General features: G+C 50.2%; 1 protein-coding gene across 5 annotated transcripts in view; it reads left to right on the forward strand.

Annotated features, from left to right (window-relative positions):
- Window positions 1–24,643, forward strand: part of SERGEF (secretion regulating guanine nucleotide exchange factor) — a 195,231-nt gene extending 170,588 nt beyond the window's left edge. For 4 of the 5 annotated variants that reach the window (XM_081099595.1, XM_081099597.1, XM_081099594.1 and 1 more), the window contains one exon: window positions 24,324–24,642. In XM_081099595.1, coding sequence (XP_080955721.1) covers window positions 24,324–24,616 — 293 coding nt within the window. In that variant the 3' untranslated portion in view covers window positions 24,617–24,642. Of the gene's footprint in view, window positions 1–24,323 lie in introns of all 5 variants that reach the window. The other variant, XM_081099598.1, reaches the window with a different exon arrangement.
- Window positions 24,644–24,953: the final 310 nt, after the last annotated feature.

A 24,953-nucleotide genomic window follows, 5' to 3' on the forward strand; every position in this document is an offset into this window, starting at 1 on the left:
TGAGATTCTCTTCCTGGACGAGACCAGCTTCCTCCTTGAATCATCAGGTTTGGTGGCTGCCCACTCCTTCCGAAGTCAGGGATTCAGGCTTCGGTCACTGGCAGCTCCTCTTGATTTATGAACAACTGTCTCGTAGAGTGAAAGTGGTTTTCCCAAAGAGAAAAAAATTGCTTAAACTAAGAATCAAGATGACAAAATGTATTATTTATAAGGGCCTAAAAAAAGTGCCGGATCCTCCACTCAAAGTGAGCAAGCGACAGCCGAGCGCTGTGTAGAGTGGAGCCCAGCAGACTCTGACTAGATCCACACGGCAGGCTGGTCAGCCGGCTCTGCTCAGTATTCCAAGGGTCCTTCTCAGGAAGTGGCTCCAGCTGCCGATAAATATAGGACAGCTCGCGCAGCTTGTACAAATGGGCCCCAACTTACAAGTGCATACAATGGGATCAGCTAAATGAGAAATTCTTTCATTTTTTAATTTTGTTTTTATTGATGTTAGAGAGGAAGAGAGAGATAGAAACATAGATGAATCCATCATTTGCCTCCTGAACTCCCCCCACAGGGGATTGGACCACAACACAGGCACGTACCCAAACCGGGAATTGAACCAGCGTCCTCTCAGTGCATGGGTCAATGCTCAAACAATGAGCCACACCAGCCGGGCTAAATAAGAAATTCTTCAAGGAGAGTGGAGGAAATGCAGTGAGAGTCTGTGGATTGGTGGGAAAACACACACGCGCACACGCACATGCACACACACACTCCCACCCCAATTATAAGTTTATATAGTTGCTGTATTATAGAATCGTACACCTGAAACCTTTATAATCTTATTAACCATTGTCATCCCAATAAATTTATTTTTAAAGTTTCTGAAAAGAAATTCCTGCTGTCCTGCTTGCTGCCTGTAGGACTTGGGCGCTCTGTTCCTCAGCTGTGTGAGGGGGACAGGACCGCACGGCAGGGCTGAGACCGTGACAGTGCTTTGGAAACAGTGTCCCCGCGTTCTTGCTCAGCATGCAGATTCCCCTCCGGCCTCTGCAGCTCCACACCGGGAGGCAGTCCAGGGGTTGCGCAAACAGGCCCCACCCCGCTGGAATCCCTCCACAGGCAACATTCTGTGCAGGAAACGTGTCCCTAACCTTTCCTGACAGCTTGCTCCGAGGGACCAAGGTCTCATTTTTATTTTTACACGTCACCTCATTTTTCCCCCTTGAATTTAGTTTTTCTCTTCAGGAATCAGCATATGACTCAAACCGCCAGTTCTAAATTTAGTATCGCCTGTGATACCAGGAGCGCAGGCAGCACTGCCTGGGATATGTATTTGGAAATAATGGTTTTATTTACCCACATTCAGTAGTTCTGACTGCCTGCTGGGTTCTTTCAGGAAAGAGTTTGTCATCTCCTTTCCTCCTAATGATGAAATGTTGCTGCTCAGGTCCCAGAGGCCCAGCCTGAGCCAGACGCGGGTGACTTGAGTCTCTGTTTAATTAAACAATATCATCCCCGGGACTCTCCAGGGCTCCTGTTTAGAGGGAGTTTGGAGACAAGGCTTATGGACCCTTTGGACCCTCAAGCTTATCCCTGGGCTCCAGGATGATAAGATTTACCCCCCGCCCTTTTTCTATTTTCAGAGAGGTGCCCCTTCAGTGCTGGAATAGATGGGAGGAGGAGGAGGTTCCACATGGGTAGAGAGTCATGTGCCCTGTACTTTGGGTGCTGAGGTTGTAGAAGTAAATCACATACGGCTGCTGCCCTCTGTGAACTACAGTTCATTCATTTATTTTTAAAAAAAAATGCATTGAGCATCTGCCATGTATCTGACACCATGCTAGTTTTTAGGGTTATAATAGTGACCCAGACAGACAAAGTCCTACTCCCCCAAAGTTTACATTCTTATACACGCAGTTTGTATGGCTCTAGCATAAAGCTGGTGCTAAGGGACGACATGTAATCAATTAGGGAGATAGTGGATATTAGTATCCCAGGGATGCAGTAATGAAGGACCACAGTCGAGTGGCTTAGCAGAAATTTACTCTCAGTTGTAGAGGCCAGAAGACAGACATCGCGTGTCAGCAGGGCCACACGCCCTCTGGGGACGCCCGGGGAGGACCCTTCCTGGCCTCTTCTGTCTTCTGGTGGCTCCAGGTGTTCCGTGGCTGCCTCTGTCTTTGCATTGCTCCCTCCTTGGTGTGTCTGTTTCTCCTTGTCTTTCTCTTACAGGGACACTTGTGATTGGACTTGGGCCTTCGTGGATAATCCAGGATGAGCATCCTGGTCCCTGACTTAATTACATCTATAACAGCTCTGGGGGAGAATGCATCACTTTCTCCAGCTGCTGGTGGCTGCTGGCACTCCTTGACTTGTGGCCACATCACTCCAAGCTCTGCCTCTGTGGTCACATTGCTTCCTCCTGTGTGTCGACACCCCTCTGCCTTTCTTTTACGAGGACATTTATGATGACACTTAGGGCCTACACAGGTAACCCAGGACAGTCTTCTCGTTTCAAAATCTTTAACTTCATCACATCTGTAAAGACTCCCTTTCCAAATAAGGTCACATCTGTAGGTTCTAGGGGTGAAGACCTGGACGTATCTTTTGGATCAACCCGCCGCATAGTGCAAGGCTGTAAGACTTTGTATATTCACCTATGAGGTGGGTTTTATTGTTGTTTTCCGCAGAAGGGCACTAAGGGATTTACCCAAGGTCATTCAAACAGAAAGTAACAGAACTAGGGCTGGGAACCCGGAGTTGTCTAACTTTGAGGCCCACTCTTTTCTTCCTGTGGTCTCCTGACCAACTAGAAATTTTGAGGTGTCTCTCCTTTGGTTTAACACATAAATGGCCATGGGAAGACCATGCTTAGCTTTACCAGGTATTACGATCTAGTGGGAACTAGGCTGAGACAACTGTTGCCTGAGAGGTGGACAGGACGTTTGGGGGATGGAGAGATGAGGGGCTGGAGGGCTGGGAATGAAGAGGGGGCCTTGGAGCCCAGGGTCGGGCAGGGATACCTACTAAGTAAGAGAAATAGCACTTAAAGGAGAAGTGGGCCGTATTTTGCCATCTTAGAGTTTTGCCAGCACCTTCTCTGGTGTGAGGGCTCTGTGCTGGCCTGCAGCTTGGGAGGTCTCTGGCCAAAGATGCTGATACAAGCTGGAGGGCCTGCGAGTGTGTAGGAAAGGCTCTCTGGGTTGCTGTCTTTTTTCCTCTGGCATTTCCTGAGCACGGCCATGAGTAAGGCACTGGACACTTGGGGAGCACATCTTGTGGTCCTTGTCCCAGAGGCAGAGCAGAAAAAGATCGAGAGCCAGGTCCCACTCTGCCTTTTGCCGTGGGACCTCAGACAAGGTACTTCATCTTTCCAAGCTCCAGTTTGGGCTAGCCGGCTCCATTGTAGGGATGGTCTGTTCACTCTCTGTTTACCCAGTGTGTCAACCATTATCATTTTTCATGTGTGCCTGAATATGTTGGGCAGCACTGCTCTGGGAGCCAGGCCTTTGAGGCTGAAGCTGCTGCAAGTTCAGATGACAGGGAGCTGAGCAAAGGCTGCTGCAGATGTATGTCCCAGTCCTCTGGAGCAAGAGAAGGGGGTTATTAAAGAGTCAGAACCTTCGTGTTGGCAGCCCTGCGCCTGGGGATGTATTTGGATGGCTGCGATGATTTCCTTTCCAGTGCCCCCTCGCATTTAGTAGACTTTCTCCTGCAAATGCACCCTGTCTCAGCTGCACTAATGGGGACTGAGGAGAGAGGCTTCATCCATCCCTGGATGAAAGCTCTTCAGGGGAGGAATGCTCCCTTCCCCAGGAGACAGTGGCAGTGAGAGACTCTGGGGCTGGAAAAGGGCAGGCGAGGTGGCAGAGTGAAGGCAGCCTGCTCAGTCACCGCCCCAGAGAAGGCAGCCCCTCCAGTGCTCATGGTATGAGCAGAGCATAAGCTTCCCACTTCCCGGCAGGAGTCAAATGAAAAGGGTCTCAGCCCGGATTTGCCTTCAGGAGGAAGACCACTCAGGGACTAGCAACACCCTGTTCTTCTCCTGACACTCAGGCGTGGGTTTAGACTCGATGAGACCCTGAGGTCCTTGTGCAGACCCGATCCTCTGTCCAGATCCTGATCCCCGGGAAGGTAGGGAGCCTAAAGAGCGTTTGACAGATGCAGGTTGTGATGCTTGAATGAACAAACCGATGCAGACCCCGGCTTCTTGCTGGCATTAACCGCATCTCCATGAGAAGGAGAGCTCAGAGGGGTCAGCAATTCTGCTCCAGTCAGGAATTCTAGTCCCAGCGTTCTTCAGAGAGGTTCTGCTTACTTATCCACAGTGGGGATACTGATAAAGCGAGGGCTCTGAGGTCTCCCTTACCGTGAGACCTGACTCTCCAAGCCTCGGCTTCCTCATCTGTAAACAACATCAGAACAGCAAACCTATCTCTCAGATGAAAGCACCCAGCTCCCCACAGATTAGGGTTCTCCAAGGAAACAACATAGAGGATCTGCCTATTTATTTATCTTAAAGAATTATCTCACATGATTATAGAGGCTGGGAGGTCCAGAATCCTTAGAGCTGGAGATTCAGGCAAGAGCTGAGTTGATGTTACAAGGTTTCTATGTAGCAGCCTTGAGGCAGAATTCCTTCTTCAGGAAACCTCAGTCTTTGCCCTTAAGGCCTTCGACTGATGGGATGAGGCCCATCAAAAATTATTGTATGAAAAAACCTTTATGCCAACATCTAGATGAGTGTTTGACCGAACAACTGGTGACCAGCCAAGGTGACACAGAATTAGCCATCACCCCATGAAAGGGTCAGGGTTCCCGACAAGGAGGTTTCCTTCCCTCTCTCCTGTCCTCCCTCCTTTTCCAAGTTGTTGCTGAGGTCAGAAGAGGCTCTACTCCGTGACCTCTCTGCCGTGAGAATCTGAGCAGTAGGCCTGTGCGTTCCTGTTGTCTCTCTGAGGTCTGTTCTGCTGACATCACACCCCAAGGAATCAGTGTCCCCACCTCCTAAAGCAAGTCCTAGACCCGTAGTGGTTTTCCGTTGAAGTCTGCACAGGCCATGCCCTTTTCCTCTGTGTCCTGTCCAAGTCATTCCCGATCTGCTGCTCTAATATTCGCAGTTGCACTTATTACTTTTGTTTCTGAGGTTTGATGAACAGACCTGAGCTCTGCCACAGCCAGAGGTTTCAGCCACCAGGATGACCTTTCTGGCTGGGTTAGTTTGCAGTGACAGGGCTGGAAGGAAAGGCTTGGTGGGGGAGGAAGAGTTAACTCCCTGCCTCGAGTATTCCAGGTGGCACTCTGCCTGGAAGCAGAGAGCTGGACTGCGTTCCATTTTAGAGATTTATACTCCGCAGGTGATCCAAAATGCTTCTCATTTTAATGGAACATGGGGTTGCTTTTGCCAAAGTTGAAGGATGCCTAGATGGGATCTCTAAAGCAACATAAGGTTGGGAGGAGCACTCTGGACCAGGGATTAGAAGACCCGGACCCTCGGCCACTACCTCCCCATGTGTCTCTCATGAGTTTAGGCCCAGCTATATCTCATAGGTCCCGGAAACAGCACTCACCTTCCCTTTGCACAGAGACTACCTTCCAGCTTTCAGAACGTCTTCACGATTCATCACCTCCGTTCCTCACCAGCCTTGTGCAGTGGGCAGGATATAGACGTGGGAGGGAGTGTCTCCATTTTGCAGACAAGGTTCAGAGAGATTCGGTGACTTGCCCGAGTTCACACAGATGGGAGGTGATGCAGCTACAATTGAACCCAGGATCCTTAGTCCAGCTTGTTTGGGGTACCCTTTGGAATATGGCGAAGTCTGTGAAACTGTGAGAGAGCACACGGTGGAGTTGGCAGATGGCTGGTGGGGGGTCCAGCGGGAGGACAGCAGCACAGGAGGGGGGTGACCCTGCTTTCCTGCTCCCGCTCCTCAAGCACCAAGACTTCAGAGGGAACCATAGTCTGGGTGGACTCGTGTCAACTGAAGGAGGGTTGGTCTCTAGCTACTCAAATTAAAATGTTTTCTGATGCTGTTGATTCAATTCAGAAAACATTTATTGAGGCTTTATCACAGAGCAGGTTCTCTACTGGGGGCAGAATAAGTAAGCAAAAGTAAAATGCAAAGTAGACCGTCAGTCTACTTCTGTAAGCAGAAGTATAATGAAAAGTTTTATATTTGAATTGTAAACAGAGGGCTTTGGGTTTACAGTGAAAGGTGTGTGCCATTAAGTCATCATCTCAGGGACAGGAAGGCAAATACAGCTGAGCCCTGAAGGATGAAGCAGGATTTGACCATTAGGAGACAGCGGAGGAAAAGGGTCTCTCCCCTGCTCTTCTTGGCCGTCGCTGCTGTGGTGCAACAGGAAGCCAGCTGCCAAAGCCTGTTTGCTGTGGGACCTGGCCAGCCCCAAGCCTGGTGGAGCCTCTGTCCTCACTTGTCAGATTTGATGCAATGCCCTGAAGTGCATCCTGCACAGCAAGTCTGCCTGGCAGCTCTCAGAAGAATAGACAGCAGGAGGGGCACGCAGGGGAATGGCGGGAGGGAAGGAGGCACCTTTCTAGTGATTGTGTCTCCCCTCCTAGGGGCTAAGAGGCAGGAGCTATTGCTTTGCATGTGTAATTTTAGACGGAAAGTGTTTTGTGTCGTTATTTAAAAACTGGATTCTCAGTCCCCTGTGCAGTTTTCTGTCAGCTTGTTGCCATGGAGAAGTCAGACTGGAAGCTCTGTCCCCCTGTGTCAGCATTTCTGGACCTGCCAGCTGCCTCCTGCTCCTTCTCCAGATGGAGGGGGCACAGGGCCCACTGGGGGGCAGGTCCTCTCTCTGCAGGCACCGGAGCTGCATCTCTCTTCCCTTGGGGATGGGAGACTTCTTTCTCCGTGCATTGACTCTACACTCAGTGCCTTGATGTGCTGGGCACTCTGCTGTGCTCTGTGAGTGCAAAGAGGACTGTGCTGGGGCCACAGCGTCTTCAGGCAGGGCCCTGCCAGCGAGTTCCATCACCCATCCCTTTCCTGCTCCTCCACCTCGCCCTCACTTCAGAATTGAAAGGACTGGGTTTGTTTCCCCTCCAACCTTGATCGCTGCTCATTTGGAATCTACACACCTGGACCTCACTTCCTCTCTCTCCTGCACCCAGCACAAGACCTAGGGCCAAGGCGGGTGCTCACCCAGGACTCCTCTGTAATGAAATCCTTTCTCTGACTGCTCAGGAGGTCTGTCTGTCTTGTCCTTCTTCCTCTGTTCTGAGCGAAGGGGCAGCCTGCCTGGCCACCCGAGCCAGTGCAGAAAGGGAGGACTTTGGAACCAGATGAACCTGGGCTTGAGTTTTGGCTCCCCCTTTTCTAGCTGTATGATCTCAGCAAGTGGCACCTTTACAGGGAGCCTGAGTCAAACCCAATACTTTCCTTTGAACTTGAATCGCCAGCCTGTCAGTAATTGGAGTAGTCATTTTAAAAACTGTAGAAATGGATGACCCAGAAGGTGGGACCACACCCAGGTGCGACCCAGCTGAGACAGGTGGTCCTGCAGAGAGACCCAGAACTGTGTCCTGGCTGTGACCCTGACATCTTATATGACCCGATCAAGTTTCTTTCCTTACCCAAGACCTTGAATTCCCTACTTGAAAAAATCGGGAATTGGATTGGGTGATTATGAAGAGTTCTCTTTGCTCTTAAAATCTGAAGATTTAACTTGAAAAGAAAAATCTTCCCTCAGCTGCTGCTGCCACCATCACCAATGTTCCTTGGCTGGCGGCTGACCTCAGCATGACCCCTCTGCCAGCCGCTCCAAGCTGCTCTCCCAGGAAGCTCTGGGCTAGAACATTGGCATTGGATGTGCAAATCTCTTTTGGATGTAAAATCCCTTTGAATGCATCATCTCTATCCCCACCCCCAGTCCAGTGGCCGGGCTTGGCTTGCACCCCAGAACAGTGCAGAATTGCTGGAAGCTGTGGTTTTTCTTAGGCGCCTTCACCTGTGTCTTGCTTTTCCTCAGGACCTGTTGTCTTACCGAGCCTTTGGCTACTGAGGATTTTATTCTCTGAGCTACCTGTAGTCCAGGGCACTGTGCTAGGCACAGGGTACAGAGATGCAGAAGGCACCGTCCCCCGGACAGTCTCACAGTCTGTGACATGGAGAGGCGAAACAAAGCCGAGCTATGAGTTCACAGGAGGCTGTCCAGGGAATCTGTGGACTTGGGTTCCAGCCATAGCCCTTCCTCTGTCGTGGGCCAGTTCTTCCCTTCTCCAGGCCCAGTTTCGAGCTAAGGGTCGGCCCAGGGATCTCGAAGTTCCCTTCCTGCCCTGAAACTTCCACTTTAAGTGCTGTAGCTCAGTGAAGGAGTGATTGTCGTAGAGTTTTCAGAGGAATGAGGACTGGAGCTGAGCTTTGAAGGCTAGCCTAGGATTTGGACTGGCCCAGGAGAAGTGGACCAGCAGCTTCCTGGCCGGGGGGAGGAGGAGACTGTGGAGTCAGGAAGCCCTCCTGACTAGAGCAGAGGGTTCATGTGGCTCATGGGGAATGAGATCTGTCTCGGAGGAGGCAGCTTTTGCCTTCCACCTGAAGGAAGGCCCTCGTTCCCAGGAGTGGGTACTGGTGGTACCTGCAGGATAGAACAGCAATGAGACAGGTTAAAACCAGAGCTCCCTTCCTATCTGGCGGCCCCTGTGTGATGCATATCACGACAGAAAAACCTCCAAGAAGGTGCAAGTGTCAAAGCTAGGAGAGGTTACCTCCTCTCCAGGTCTTTCCCTCTCACTCTAGCCGGCAGGTGCTTGATTCATAAGACCAGTGTGGAGTGTGAAAGAGTCAGTCTTCCTGGGATTGCTGCCCTTCTTCTATTGTCTGTTCCTCCCCAAATGTTTTCCTGAAGTCAAGGTAACAAGAGAATATTTTGACTGTGTCCTTGGGATTGGATTGTAGATTCATGTATCCAGCCTGTGGATCAAAGACTTGCCCATCCAGGACCTGCATGTGATTTCCATCCTGACCTCCTGGCCAAGGCCATTGCACTCCTCTCAGCCCTCTGTACCCATAGCTTCGCAGATGCCAACTCACCTTGTTCCCGCCTCCTTGCTTTCCCTCTAAACATCTCTCTTCTGCATCCCATCTGAGACAGCGCAGGCTCTGCTCATTCTCTTTCTCCTGGACTCTGCCTCTGCCTCCAAACAGATCTTCCCAGAGCCCCTCCTTCAGAGTCAGCCTCAAGTTCAGAAAAGTGCCTGGCAGAGTCTGGGAGCCCCTGATGTTATCTATGGTGACAACAGCACGGCAAGGATGATGACTGTTATTGCCCAGATTTTGCTTCTGAAGCACAGCTTTGACTGCGTCTCCCTTTCCTAAAAGTCTAGTGGCTACTGAGTAAAGTCCAAAATCTTTAGTCAGGCATTTCGAGGATGTATTTCCTGAGCCATCTGCAATGATATGCCCTGTACCTATCGTCCCAGACGTACTTCCTTCTATTACTTTTTGCACTTCCTCTGCTTCTACCAGACTGAACTGCCACCATTAGTTCTGCAAGCTCCGTCTCCTCCCCAGCAAGGCCTTTGTTCCCACTGTTCTTCCTATTTGGAATGCCCTTCCTCCCCCCCGTTCATAACTTTTTTTCCGCTGGGAAGTCTCTCCTAATCACCTAGCTTGTATATTTCTTGATGTCAGATGCCACAAATGGCTCACTCTGTACCCGGTATCAGCTACCAAGTAAAACTCAATGAATGTTTTTAAAACTCAAAGATCAGGTTCAGCCCATTTTCAAGCAAGCGAGGGTTTGCACTAGGGAAGCTCAGTCATCCGGGCCTTCCAGCCAGGCCTCAGTGTCTGAATTTCCACGGGAGGATTGGGAAGTTCCCTCATATCTGTGGGCACATATTAGTGAGCCAGCTCCACATGGTCCTGTGTGCTGCATACAAGCAAACTGGCAGGAGAGGGTAGAAACCCAGGGAACCATACTAGCTACAGAGTCGACGCCTGCTGTGTCCAGATGGGGATCAACCATCCAAGGTACAAGGGCCTGTATAATCCTGGATGTCAATATTCTGGAGGGCCCATTTGGGGCCCTCCAATGGGGGAGGCGGGGTCTGACAGCAGGAATCCTAAGGAAATTATTATGGGGCAGTCAAATTCCAAGGGGTTCCAGCCAGACAGCAACTTGGGGGACAAATAAAAGGTTCAGGTCCTTTTGTAGTAAGTGGTGGGATGGCGAGAGAGTCCCAGCAGAGTGTCAGGGTCCTGCCCAGCCATTTAGAGATTGACTCAGGACTCCAGCCCCCCAAAGTCCCAGTTTAGGGCTCACTAGTCCTATGGCTGGGCATTCCCAGTGGGTGTCATCAGGGAGATAGGCTTGGAAATAGGCATGATTCAATGTGGACACACCTTCTTCTGGTCTTTAGTTGCCTTAGGTGGGCAGGATGAGGGGAGGCAAAGGCTGATACATAGGCAGGTCCAGGGGTGAGTCCTGCCATCTCTCTCGGCTCATTCTGCCTCACCAGGCCCTTGCCTCCATTTCAAACTCAGGCCATGATTGTGCCACCCTCAGGGCCACCGTTTGGAAAAGCCAGTCTCAGGCTGACACTCACTGCCTGTAAATGGCGTGGAATTAAGCTAATCAGCGGCTCTTAATTCCCCAACAAATGCGGGTGCTGTGCTAATTGCCAGGGTCCACGCCGGCAGATCCCTGGTTGGCGGCATCAAACAAGAAAAGTGGTAATTTGGGAGCTGGAGTGGGGGAGGGCCTGCTTTGTTGGCAAGCCATTTAAAACCATGTTACCCCCCGAGTGAGCCACAGTGCAGAGAGCCAGGCCTGGCCTCCTTATCAGCCAAGGGGCTGAGTGAGTGGCCCACAAGTGTGTTTGCAGGAGCTAAACCTCGGCACCATGGAGCAGTTTCTTGTCCATTAATGGATTTTTTTTGGTTCACCAGGGAAGATTCCACCAGCAGCCTGGCATGGCACTGCCAGGGCAGCTCATCAGGGATAAAGCATCCAAACCTTGGTCTGCCGTTACCATGGCAACATGGCAATTCCAGGCTCTCCAGGCAACCTTACTGGCATCTGCTGCTGTGAAAAATTCAGATGGAGAAGGGCCACTGCTCCTTCTCCATTAGAGACAGAGCAAATTGTAAAGACAGGGAGCTATGCACCAAGGACCAGGATCTTAAAGGAAAATGCTTCCTATTGATATGACGGCTTCTTGATGAAATGGTGTTTAAGTGGCTCTTAAAGCTGTCCTGTCTGTTGGAGAGAACCACAGGGTCAGAATAACTTCCTGAAGGAGAAGAGGAAGAGGAGATGAAGAAGGGTAGGGGGAGCAGGATGAGGAAAGGCCCATCTGGGGAGGTAGGTGAGTGTGTAGATGGGGGGCAGTGCGTTTGGTGGGAGAAAAGACATTGGTAGAGGTGGGCAGGTGTCAGCCATGTTTCTCTGAAATTTGCATGTTTGAGCCACGTGTGGCTAAAACCAGCCCTTGGCCTTCTGCCACCCAGATGCTGTCCATGCCTTCCCCTCCTGAGGTGTGGGAACTAACCACCACTCCTCCTACTCGGCACCCACTTGAGGTGGGCATTTCTTGCTTTCTGTTTTGGCTCACAGTTGTTTGTAACATCTCTGGTACCCACTGGAATCATTGAACCCCTACATTTCATAGTGGAATGGAGACCCAAGAAGAAAATGCTTGCCTAAGGCCACTAGCGACACAGAGGCCATAGAACATAGTGGTTAAGAACTTGGGATCTGGAGACAGACAGACCTTGGTTCGAGTCCTGGTGCCACCATTTTGTTTTCAAGTGGGCCTGTGCCTCAAGTTCTTCAGGGGTGCAATAGAGATCTTGAACATTCCTATGCTATTGGGGTGTTATGGGTGTGAGATGAGATATGGAAGTAATGCAGGACAGTTCCTGGTGGGTAGTAAGTGCTTAAGAAATGTTAGCTATGAAGAGATTGGTAATTCCTTAAAAATGGGCACTGTCTTATTCATCCTTGCTCCTCCATCCTCCTCTTTCCTTGTACACATGAGGAACCTAAATAGTACTTTATCTGGAATTGATATTAGAAGGATATTTGTTAACGAAATGAGTATTTGGAATAAAGCTTTGGTGCCATTTGGTCTCCATAGCACTGGAGCCAGGCCAGGCCCAGTCTGGCGTGTGTAGCTCAGCTTGCACAGTGAAGTGACTTGCCCGTTTGGGTCCCCTAACCAGCTGCCTGTGGCCCAGGACTTGTACTTCCCAGGGGTGTGGGTTTCTTGAAAGACAGATGGAGTAGATTCCTCCTGGCCTGTGGGCACAATGTATGGGATTCCTGCTAATTAATATGTAGTTTCTAATATGTGAAAGGTTTCCATTGACTCGCACATAGCACTGGGGTTTTCAGGAGCAATAGCCCACGTTGTGGATGAAGACACTGAGACTCACACCAGGGGTCTAGCCTGAAGGCACTCGCAGGAAGAGTGAGAGTTGGGGTGTGGGCCCAGCCTGTGACTCCAACTCTGATGGTCTCTCCACTGAAGGAAGGCTCTTTGGGTCTGTGGTTCCTCCTAGGATATGATCCCAGTGAGGTGAGGAGCACAGGGCTTGGAGTCACAATGCCTTGATATGGGTCACAACCCCATCACTTACCAGGGTACAGGTCTTAGGTGAGTGCCTCTCTTCTAGACATCTTGCTCCCTGATCTTCCCACCTCGGGTTTGTTGAGGGGCTTTGGAAAGTCTGAAACTCCAGTGTCTGGGAACAGGGCATTGTCTCTGTGAGCCATCTTGAGCTCAGCAAGGCTGCAGCCCAGCAGGTTCAGGTGGGCTATGGAATGGCAGCCCGAGTGTGTTGGAAAGTACTCTCCGTTGTCCTGAAACATGAACCATCAGAGCTGGAAAGGCCCTTGGAGATCAGCAAAGCTGGTGCCTTCAGCTTCTAGGTGCAGAAAGGAAGGCCCTGGGAGAGGTGGTGACTCACCCAAGACCACGTGCTGAGCTAGTGTTCCCACACTCCTCCTGGCCAGGCCTACCATGACAGCATTGGTCCCAGAGCTGGAGTGGAATCTCTCCAGTCTTTAGCTCGAATGTCTGCCTTCCCCCAGCTGGGGCTGCAGGTTGTCTATGAACTTCAAGTCCCTTCAACACGGGCTGCCCCAACTACCCCTCCACACACAGTTCTTTTCGATCGGTGACCCTGTGGACAGCCCGCCCTGCTCCTTAACTTGGCTTCCTCTCAGGGGACTAAGCTCCTCTGGGGGCTAATGACACAGGTTCATCCCTAAAACAAACATGTATTGAGCTCCTTTTATGTACCTCCAACTGTTCTAAGTGCCAGGATACAGCAGTTGTTGAACAAAATGAAATTGTTCTCACGTAGCTGTTTGTTCTAGTGGGGAGACAGACAAATAAGCATATGATGGGGGGGGGGTGGTGGTAACATGCTAGGAAGGAAAATAAAGCAGTGTGGTGGGAGAGGAGGGTGGGGTTGAGTGATCAGAGAAGGCTCTCTGAGAACATGACATTGAACTAAGACCCAAATGGAAAGAGAGGGGGAGCCATGTGGATACCTGGGGAGGAGGGTTCCAGGCAGAAGTAACAGCCAGAACAAAGGCCGAAGCCAGAAGCATGCAGAACAAAGGCCGAAGCCAGAAGCATGACTGGCCAGTTGGAGGGAGAGCAAAGAGATTGGTGTGGCTAGAGGGGAGGATACCGAGTAGATGGAACTGAATTGGGTGCACCACCACAGAGTAGACACTCCGTAGGTGTTGGTTAAGTGACTGGAGACCCCAGGGAGAATTCCTTCTCAGGTTTGTGTCATCAGTGGCTTCTCAGTGAGCTCTCGAACCCTACTCTTCTCATCTGCATGTGGATTCATCTGGACCCCCCCGGCTGGGTTCCAGGACAGACCGGCTTATTCCTACCCGCACTATTGCTCTCATTCCCAGCCTCCTCTCCACACTGGTGATTCCCAACAGGCCTGGGGAGGACAGTGACCAGGCTCCAGCAATGGCAGCAGGCCAGTCACTCTTGGCCCTGGAGCCACTTCTCTCCCTACCCCTCTGCTGGTGCCCCTCGGAGGTTTCTGTGTTCACTTAATAAGATGACATTTAATGGAGACCACTGAACATTCCTTCCGGGTTCCAGACACCACATACGGGCCAGGCCATGGGAGACATAGTGCAGCGGCTCACACGGAAGCAGTGTAGGAGTGTCCGTGGCTGTGGGTTCAGCGAGAGTCAGTGGGCTTGGACTTCAAATCAGCTAAGTGACCTCAGGCTAAATGGCAGAGGCAGCCTTTGGGACAAGGTGTGTGTCGGGATGGGCTCGGTCAGCTCTGAGGATCACCCTAACAGAGGGGATGATGACGGCCTGCTACCTACTGAGAGGAGGGGCCCTGACTGGTCATGGGGATAGGCCAGCGGGCCATTCAGAGGGAGGATAATGTCACCTGGAGTGAGGAAATCTTAGAGGATGGGATTGCTATCTGCAAACACTTAACGGGAATGAACTCCAAAGGTGCCATGCAGTGCCCTTGCTGCTCCATCCCTAGGGCCAGACCTCTGCTGGCAGCCCCAGACTCCACGTCAGGCTTGTGCCTCACAGGCCAGCCCTGGACCCTCTGCCCAGGAAGTGCTCATTTCTGGCCCTCCCCAGCCTCGGTTTCTTCCTCCTAGAGTGTGATCAATACCCAGGGCTGCTCTTAAACGGGTGGGCCATGCAAAAGTCCTTAGCACCACAGGAGGTCATAGCAGGCCCTCGAAAGGGCTAGTGGCCTTTCTGTCCCTCTCCCAGTGCAGCCCAGCAGCCCAGCAAGCCAGCAGTGCTAATGGAGAACGCAGAATTCAGAAAGGGAGTCTGTGGGGAGGATTTCGGTTGTTTATAAAACAGGCCAACATGTTTCCACCTCGTAAGTTCTAAATCCATCATCCTTAGCTCCCTCGATCTAAGAATAGTCACCCAGTGGAGCCTACGTGCCACAGCACGCTCTCCCTGCAGGTGACTGAGGAAATGTACCCGCAGCCGCCACAGCACTCCTACTCCTGGGGGAGTGGGGGGGCGGGGGGGCCTGAGGGTGCGGAGCCCTGGCCTCTGCCTCTCCCAGCTGGGCTGTTTCTGAACCTCTCCCAGACTCAGTTTTCTCTTCCATACAGTGTTGATCCTAATACCCTCCTCCCTGGGCTGCTCTAACCATCAAAACGGCAGAGCCTGCAGTAATGCAGAGGGGGGTGGAGAGCGGTGAGACGGTGTGTAGAGGCGGACCGTACACACTGCCACCCGGGCCGCAGTCTCCTCTTATGTAAAGGGATAGAGATTGATGAAGAGGACTGAGCAACTTTCTGAGCTACGGGGTTCTAACATAGGTTCTAGAGCAGTCCCTGCCTTACAGCCTCAGCATGAGAACTGTGAGGGCAAACCGAGAAATTAAGGTGTTCCTATTTACCATCTGAACCAAGGGCACTCCTCTAGTGGGTCTGCGGGAGCCACCTGTGGACCGGGGTGTGTGCTCTCCTACTTGGCTCCTTGGCCTCTACCTTCCTTCTCACACATTCACACCCACCCACACACCACACAGATTCCCAGGATCAGAAGGACTTTTGTTTCTCACCCCAGACTCTGCCCACTGCAGCAATGCCCCTGCCAACTGGGGACACAGAACCTCCAGGGGCAGGGCAGGTCCTTCCTGACGGTGAGGGGAAATCAGCCTTCCCTTGGCAGCCACACCCTACACCCATGGGCACTCGTTTAGCCCTCTTGAGAGAATAAGGCAGCTTCATTCTCTTGCTAGCCACTTATTCATTTGTTCATTCACTCGTTTGTTCATTTGCACAACAGGTATTTATTAAGCACTAATAAATGCCAAGCACTGTTTCAGGTGCTGGGATACAGCAGCAAATGAAGCAGAGTCCCTGCTCTCAAAGTGCTGTGTTCTGGTCGGGAGAGAGATATAATAAACAAATAGTTTTTAAAAATATAAAGAAATAAAGCAGGTGAGGAGATAGAGATGGGGAGGGGTGTGGATTCCTGTTTTATATGATGTTATCAGAAAAGACCTCTCAGATAGCATGACATTTGAACAAGTAGCTGAACAACATGAGGGAGTGAACCTGTGGCTATTAAGGGCAAGAGCATTCCAGATAGCAGGAACAGCAAGTGCGAAGGTCCTGAGGTGAGTACTGTTTGAGCAGGAAGTCAGTGTAGCTATGGTGATGTCAACAAGGTGGAACATGATAGGACATGAGGTCAGGGAGGAAGCTGGAGACGGACCAGCTGTTGTTTATCTGAGGAAGAAGATTCTGAGCAGAGCAGTGCCGCGTCTGACTTGGGTTTTACAGGATCGCTCAGGCTCTGTGTGGAGAATAGACCATGGAGGCAATGGCAGCAGCAGAGAGAGACCAGTTAGGAAGCCCTCTGCAGGAGGTGACTCAACTGGTGAGAAGCAGCCACATTCCACTGTGATTTGGGTCTCATCGATGGTAGGGAGACAGGGAATTAATTGTCCAGGGGATGACCTAGACCAGTGGTTGGCAAACTCATTAGTCAACAGAGCCAAATATCAATAGTACAACGATTGAAATTTCTTTTGAGAGCCAAATTTTTTAAACTTAAACTATATAGGTAGGTACATTGTTATTAACTTAATTAGGGTTCTCCTAAGGCTTAGGAAGAGCCACACTCAAGGGGCCAAAGAGCCGCATGTGGCTCGCGAGCCACAGTTTGCCAACCACGGACCTAGACTATGCTGTGTCAGCCCAACTGCCCTCGCCCGGGCCAGCTGCCTCCACCCACAACGCAGAGTGGCTGTCTGTTGTCCAGGCGAGAGAGGAAGGGCCTGGACCTCTTTCTCTCCTGAAGCTGCCACCCAGACCGAGCACCTCGGAGGCCTGGATTCTGGGCTTCTTGCTCACAGCAGAACCCTAGGGACTGACCTACCAATTACTGCCAAAAGGGTGGCATCCCCTTGAGCGTAGGTGGCTGCACACTCAGAAGTTTTTCCCAAAGTGGCCAGGCTCTGAGATCAGCTGTGTCCACAGTGACATATACCAGCTTCCTGAGTCCAGAGCCTTCCTCTCCGTGCTCCAGCTTCACCCCTCCTCTCTCTCCACAGAAAAGCTCTAGGTCTTTGTGAGGTCTTTGACAGGAGACAAGGTGAACCATTAGCTGCCTGACTTTTCCACCCCCAAATCTTCCCCCTCCCTCCCCCCTCCTGTCCCACTCCACCAGGTGCAGGAGGCCTTCTTTGGCTTCCTCAGCTTCCTCAGCCTTGGCCGCAGCGCTCACAGCCTCGGCGGGCTTCTGCTGCTCCCCAGAGCACTTCTCTCGCCAGCTAGGGCTCTGCCCTCCATTGCTGAGCTGGTCCCCACACAGGTGCGCCGTGACTCTGTACCTTTTCTCCATTGCCTGGGAGGCAGAGTTTCTGCTAGAGGGACCGTGTGCTAGAAGAGTCCTGGAGGCAGGCTGCCTGGGTTTGAGACCAGCTCTGCTTCTTGTTGGCCATGTTACCTTGCACAGTTCTCGCCACCTCTCTGGAAAATGGGGGTAATGTTAGATTGTACCTCATAGGCTTTTGTTGGGGATTCAGTGAATAAATACTTAAAAATGCTTATCACAGGGCCTGGTACACACTAAGTGTTTGTTGATTATATTACCACTTTCACATGGTTTGAACTAGCGGAGGAACCTGAAACTTGGGAAACCTGGATTCTAGTCCTGGCTAGACTGGTCATAGGACCACAGTTATTTCACCTCTCTGAGCCCAGCTACCTCCTCTGTAAAGTGGAGTTAATAACACCTCATAGAGTTGTTGTGGGAATCAAGGTTACATTTGTATGAACCTGAGAAGCACCCTTCCTAGGTTGAAGCCCTCGTCATCGTGTGAGCTGGCAGCTAGAGCTCCAGCTATCACATCTATAGTCCCAGTGACAAGAGGAAGGAAGGGACAGAGAAGAAGGGATGGGGACATGCCATCTGCCTTTGCAGGCAGGTTACCATAAGCTGTTGCAGAACCTTCCAGCTTGCACTAGCCATGACAGAACCAACCAGCTACAAGGGCAGTTGGGAAGTTTTCATTCTGTGGTTCAGAGACCACCAGGAAGCTCTACCACATATGCGCAGGTGTTTGCCCTCCTTGGCAAGGCCCTTCCCTGTCGTTGGGCTGTAGTCCCAGCACCATAAGGCCCTGTGAGGACCCAGGTTGCCAAGAAGCTCGGGCAGGTGCCACAAGGCCTGAACAGATTTGGGTATTGTATCTATCCTGTGCCAGGGACCCTGCCAGGGCCAAGGTTCCGCTGCCTGCAGTGCTCTGAGGCTGACGCAAGTGTGGTGGGCCATGAGCTCCGTCACTTGTCACATCCTGGTCAGGCCAAATCTGTTGAGCCCCATGAGCAGGAGGCCTGAACTCTGAGAGGCTAGGAAATCCCTCTGTGATTACAGGCTCTCCTCCACCCAAGGCTCAGGGGCCGGTAACGCAGATCTGGGTCAGTCAGGTGGGATGTCAGTGTCCTCGAGGACCTGGCACATGCCGGGCACAGTGCAGAGGGCCCTCTGTAAAAGCGGGAATCTGCTTCCTCAGCTTTGGCCACAGTTGTTTCAAACACTGGGCACTCTGCATTCCAGTTAGCTTCAGGGAAGTTGACCGCGAGACATTCTCCTTCCACCCCTTCTACATAAGAACAGCCCACATGGTAGCATCATGCTGAGTCCAGAGGCCCTCCCTGTCTTCACTGCGCCCCTAAAGGTGGCCCTAAGAGGTGTGGGGGCAGGAGCCTCTGCTAAAATGCTGGAGGAGCTCAGTCTTGAAAGGTGTCCTGCTGTGAGTCCTGGTAAGGGGCAGCCAGTCTCTCACTTTCCAAAGTTTGTTTAAGGTGTTCACAACCTTCATAACGCTTGTCATTCCACCCCAGGCCTTCCCCTCTGGCGGTGCCCCTCCCTCTCCTCTCTGCCTTTTTCTTCTCTCCCCATGTGGCCTGCCTCTTATGTGGGCGTGAGCTGTCACTTATGTGTCAGGCGCTGTGCTGGGGCATTTTATTTATATATATAACCAGCTCTCATGCAGTCCTCCCGGCAACCTTCTGAGGCTAGTGGGGACCTCAGTACCAGTATCACACAGTTGTGTGTGGATGTGGGACCTAGGATGGCAAGCACAGCCCGAGGTAAATATATCACACATATACCAGGGGCCAGCGGAGTAGGAGCCACTGGGCCAGATCTGTCCCATGGCCTGTGTCATATGGCCTTGTGAGCTTAGAATCCTTTTTAAAGGGTTATGATAATGAAGAAGAAGATGCGGCAGGAAAAAAATGAGCCCCTCAGACCTGAAATATCGGTTGTCTGGCTTTATAGGCTATTTTGGAAGCCCTGATATGGAACACGCAAAGTTCAGTACAGATTCCGTGGCCATGCTGCCTCAGTGGTCCTAGGCCTCCGATTCCTCGTCTCTGTAATGAGAACAACCTATAAAACACGGCTGCCTCATAGAGCTGTTGGAATTAAAGCAGATAGAGACTATAAAGTACCTAACCTCAAGTGAGCTTCTTCGGAAGTGTTAGGGGCAGATATTCCTGGGGTTCTGCCAGGCCTCGAGACCCAGTGGGCATGAAAGCCCTGGCCCAAGGCCTCGGCTACCCCGGCCCGGAGCGTGGCTTCCTCAGAGCGTGTTTCCTTTGGCAGGAGGAAAGGGACCTGCCAGCTGCCCATTGTGCCCAGTCCTGCTGGTAGGTCAGCTCTGCCTTCCTCCTGCCCCCATTCCCGCTGACCGTCAGCTGGTGCCACTCACCAGGGCTGGGCACCAGGCCCACACCAGGTGCCGGGCTTGGTCTGAAGGTACCAAGCCTCTTGTACTCGCACCTCGCGACTCATCTCAGCCTGGCTTGACATCCCGCTTCACCGCAGGAGCTGCAGCCTGGGGTGCATCCTCTCTGTGTGCACCTCTCACTTGGGGGCCCAGCAGGCAGGCATCTGTGTTCCCCAGACCCAAGCTTTTGGCCAAGTGTTGCCTTCCCATTGAGGAAACGGTAGGGGGAAGGGGAACCCTGGGCCTGTCTGCCTCCCTCTGTTGAAAGAGTGGTCTGTAAAACAGGGTTTTAGTGGATAATAAGTGAGATGTAAAGAGTACAAAATTGAGCCTGGCCAGTGTTGTCCAGTGGTTGAGCATTAACCTATTAACCAGGAGGTCACGGTTCGATTGTTGGTCAGAGCACATGCCCGGGTTACAGGCTTGATCCCCAGTGTGGGACTTGTAGGAGGCAGCCAATCGATGATTCTCTGGTTCTCTCTTATCATTGATGTTTCTCTCTCTCCCTTTCCCTTCCTCTCTCTGAAATCAGTTTTTTAAAAAGAGTACAAAATTGAAATCATTGAAACATCAAAAAGGATATTTTTCTGATCTAGATACAGACAGGCTTTCAATTCCTACAAACAATGGAAGAAATTACAAAAGATCAATAAATTTTAATACTTAGAACCATAAAACTTATGTTTTATATCAAAGCCCAAAACAAAATTTTAAGTCAAACTGAGAAAAAAATATTTATGCCAGATATGACAGAGAATAAATTAATATTCTTAAAAAATACTTAAAACAACAAGACTCTTAATCAATGACAGCAACAATAGCAAATATTTATATGGTACCATGTGCCAGGGACCATTCTGTTGTACACATACTCATTTAGTCCTTGTGAACAACTTTATGATAAAGGTACTATCATTATCCCCATTTAACAGATTAGGGAACTGAGGCATAGAGAAGCTAAATAACTTGCCCAGGGATGCTCAGCTAATAAATGGAAGAGTTGGGATTTGAACCCAGGCCATCTGACTCTGAGGTCTCAGCACTTAAACTTTCCTATACTAAACAGGAAAAAGATGCCAGGCAGACAATACACAAAAGAGAAAATACAAATACCTGAGAAAACATAAGAATTAATTTTCAATTTCAATGGTAATAAAATATACAAGTTAAAAGAATGAGATACCATTGTTCTTTTCAAATTAGGAAAGATTCTTAAACACTGGAATAACTCATAAATACTGGCAGTGTGGAGTGAAACAGATTCCCCCAGCTTGCTACAAGTATAGCAGGTGGCCTTTCTGAAACGTCATCTAGTGGTTCTCAGAACAGGACTCAGGAATCCTGAAAATGCCCATGCCCTCTGGCCAGGAATTCCCATTGTAAGAGTCTAATTTGAGAAAATAATTAGAGAGATAGACAAAGATTCATGCATAAAAATGTTATACAGAATAATGGAAAATTAGGAACAACCTACTTATCTGACAATAGAATATAGGTTAAGGAAATTGTTTAATCTCCAAAATGAACAATTAGGCAGTCATCTTATTTATTTTTATTTTTTTAAAATATTTTTTTATTGAATTCAGAGAGGAAAGGAGAGGGAGAGAGAGAGATAGAAACATCAATGATGAGAGAGAATCATTGATTGGCTGCCTCTTGCATGCCCCCTACTGGGGATCAAGCCCACAACCTGGGCATGTGCCCTCAACTGGAATCAAACCTGGGGCCCTTCAGCCCGCAGGCTGATGCTCTATCCACTGAGCCAAACCAGCTAGGGCTAGGCAGTAATTTTAAATAAATCTGTGCAAAAAAAGACACCATAAACAAAGAGCTACACCACACAACTTCTGAAATACATTTAACAACAAATAATTATAAAAATAAAAGAAAACTTACAAATCAATAAGAAAAAGGCAAACAGTCAAAGGTCAAAACAGGCAAAGAATGGATATAAGCAATCCTAGAAAAGGCAACATAGGGCTAATGAACATAAAGTGATATGCATCTCACTGGTCGTCAGGGAAATGCACATGAATTAAATATACTTACCAGAATAGCAAGAGTCTAAAGGCAAAGATAGAGGGAAACAAGTTCATATCCATTGCTGATGGGACTGTACATGACTGCAGCCTCTGTGGAGAGCTAGTTAAATTAGATGTGATCCTACCACACTCACTTCTAGGGATCAGCTCTGCACAAACACCAATTTGTGCACGGAGACATGTTCAAGGATGTTCATTGCAGTGCTGTTTATAATAGTAACAATATTAGTATTATTGTTGTACTATAATAATATCCTATATAATATTATCCTATATAATAAAAGCCCAGTGACTGAATGGTAGAATGACCAGTCGACCAGTCGCTATGACACTCACTGACCACCAGGGGGCAGATGCTAAACGCAGGAGCTGCCCCCTGGTGGTCAGTGTGCTACCACAGTGGGAGCACCGCTTGGCTGACCGGGATGAGTGGCTGCTCCCACTGTGGAACCCCGGGCTGATGGGCAGGAACCTGGACTGCGATCTTGCCTCGTCGCCCCAGGCTCCTCCTCCTTGCTCCCTGCAGACATCTTCCTCCAGAAGCCTGCAGGTCACGCAGCACCGCTGCTGGGCTCTCAGAGCTGACCCCGGAGGCTGGGAGGCTGGACTAAGGCCTACTCTGCCGCCTCTCAATGCTATTGTCTCTGGGCTCAGCCCGACTGTGTCGCCTGGAGAGGCGAGTGCTCTGACTCCACGGAAGATGCTGGACCAGGGAGCAGCAGCTCAGAGGATGGGTCCACAGCCGCTCAGCTGACTTGGATGAGCTGTGCTCCCACAGCGGTCGATCCCTGGAGGTCACACCCCCCACCAGTGCATGAATCCCATGTACCGGGCCTCCAGTATATGATATTGTCTGATAAAATAGCAACAATGATTATCATTAAATAATTAAAAATTTATAAGGAAAGGGAAATCAATAAGCAAAATGTGATTTATACCTAACTGGACACTATATAAGTTAAAATAAATGAACCAGATCCATAACTATCAGCTCAGATAAATGTTAAAAACAATGCTGTGTAAAGAGTGAGTCATAAAAATGATATGTATTTGCATTATCCTATAAACAAACTAAAAATATTACATAGTATTTAAGAATATATATGTAGAAAAATATTAAAGAAACATGCAAATATTGCATACCAGCTTGATTGATACTTCTTTTTTAAAGGAAGGGTTGAAGCAAATATGGCAAAATGTTTACTAATGTTCTAAATCTGATGGGGATATTGTGTTTTTTTGTTAATTATTTTTTGTACCTTTTTGCATATTGAGCTATTTTAAAATTTCAAACAAATTATTTTTAATTTACTTTTTGAATAATTTGAATTCCATGGAAAAATGTTAAGGGGTAAAACCAGGACAAAATATACACAAATATTTACAAATTTCATATATGAAAGTTTGAAAGAGCTGTCTAAAATATTTGTAGTAGTGGGCAAAATTCTAGAAGCCTGCTTTTCTTTACACTCATCCATATTTTCCATTTTTCCATGAAGATGTATTACTTTTATATCAAGAAAAAATGTTAAACAACTGCAGAAAAATGTGAGTTTAGGCCTAGGAATGTGTCCAGACCCTAGGAGGTGGTGCTGCGGTGGGTGGGAGCTGACGGGCTGTCGGAGAGGCCTGTGCTTGCGCGCCGGCTCAGATGCTTTCTTGCAGTGTGGCTCCTAGTTCATTCAATCTCTTATCTAGTCAACAAACCCTTATTGGGTACCAGCTGTGTACCAGGCACTGTGCTAGAGATTCAGCAGTGAGCAGACAATCTAGTGAGGCGGGGATAGTAAACACGTCCCTATGCATGGCATCTCTCCACGTACTGGGCTGGCAGAGTACAAGGGCAGTAACGGGAATCGCAGTCGGATTGGGCAGCTGGGGAATCTGGCCTCTGAGCAACACTTCAACTGGAATCCAAAGGATGAGGAGGAGGTGAGGAGCCCAGTAAAGCTAGGACTTAGAGAGAAAGGAAGGCCCCACAGGCATATTAAAGGAACTGTAAAAAGGCAGGGTTCTGGTAATTAGAGGGTAAGGGTGGAGTTGTACAAGGAGAGGCCAGCAAGATAGTCAAGGCCAAGGAAAGGTCTTTAAGGTGGAAAGTCATTGGAGGGTTTGAGCAGTAGTCACAGGATTTGAGTTGCAGGCTCAGAGGTCCCCTGGATGGTCTTTGAAGATCCGAGTGGATGCTGAGCAGCCCCATGAGGGAGAATGGCGTTGGGTTTGCGGGTGGCAGTGGAGATGGAGAGGCGTGGAGGATTTGAGATATGTTTGGAGACAGCATTTTCAGGTCTTAGGTCATTTGCTGGGGAGTGACACTGAGGCAGGGCCAGGTTTGGGGCAGGATCACGTGTGGGTTGGTGCGAGTGGGAAACACGGGCGGGATGGGAGCAGGGACAGTGAGCACGCCACTGGGGTCACTGAGCGTTGGTTTCTTCATGTGTAAACTGGGGTTATGATGAAGCCTGCGGCCCAGGGGAGTGTTCCAGCCCCTTGTTCAAAACCCAGACGACTTCTCTAGCATCTCCTCTCCTCTCCCTCACAGGCGGGGCGTGCTACTCCTGGGGCTGGAACGAGCACGGCATGTGCGGGGACGGCAGCGAAGCCAATGTCCAAGCCCCGAAGCCTGTGCAGGCTCTGCAGTCGTCACCAGGACTCCTTGTGGGCTGTGGGGCTGGACACTCCCTGGCCCTCTGCCAGCTGCCAGCCCTCCCTTCCCCAGATGCCAGTGAGGACGCCAAATCTCAGGAAGCCACGGACAAAGCAACTGGAAGGAAAGACAACCAGGACCATCTACCCAAAGCCAACCTGACAGGTGCAGAGATGGGGAGCTTGTGACCCTTTAATAAAGTGTCTGTCCCCACTTAGAGTCTCCTGGGGAATTGCTGTCGGGTTGTGGGTTTGGCCAGGAGGGCTCAGGAGGCACTATGGCTGGGCTGACCACTGGAGGAATGATGGGAGGCTGCCTGCCTGGTGTCTGGGCTCAGGGACACACATCCTCTCCACCCAGCAGAGGAGAATGAGGGTTAGGTCCTTGCCACTGGACATGGGAAGCCTCAGGAAAGCTCCAGGCCCTCCCTACCTGGTAGGGACAGAAACCAGGCCCATCCCCTATGGTGGTTCCGGTTCAGCAGCCTTTGCTTCAGCAAGACCGAGGATTCCTAGTCATGCTTAG

The sequence above is a fragment of the Myotis nattereri genome (genome assembly GCF_964212035.1).
Source record: "Myotis nattereri genome assembly, chromosome: 9".
In the NCBI taxonomy this organism is placed as follows: Eukaryota; Metazoa; Chordata; class Mammalia; order Chiroptera; family Vespertilionidae; genus Myotis; species Myotis nattereri.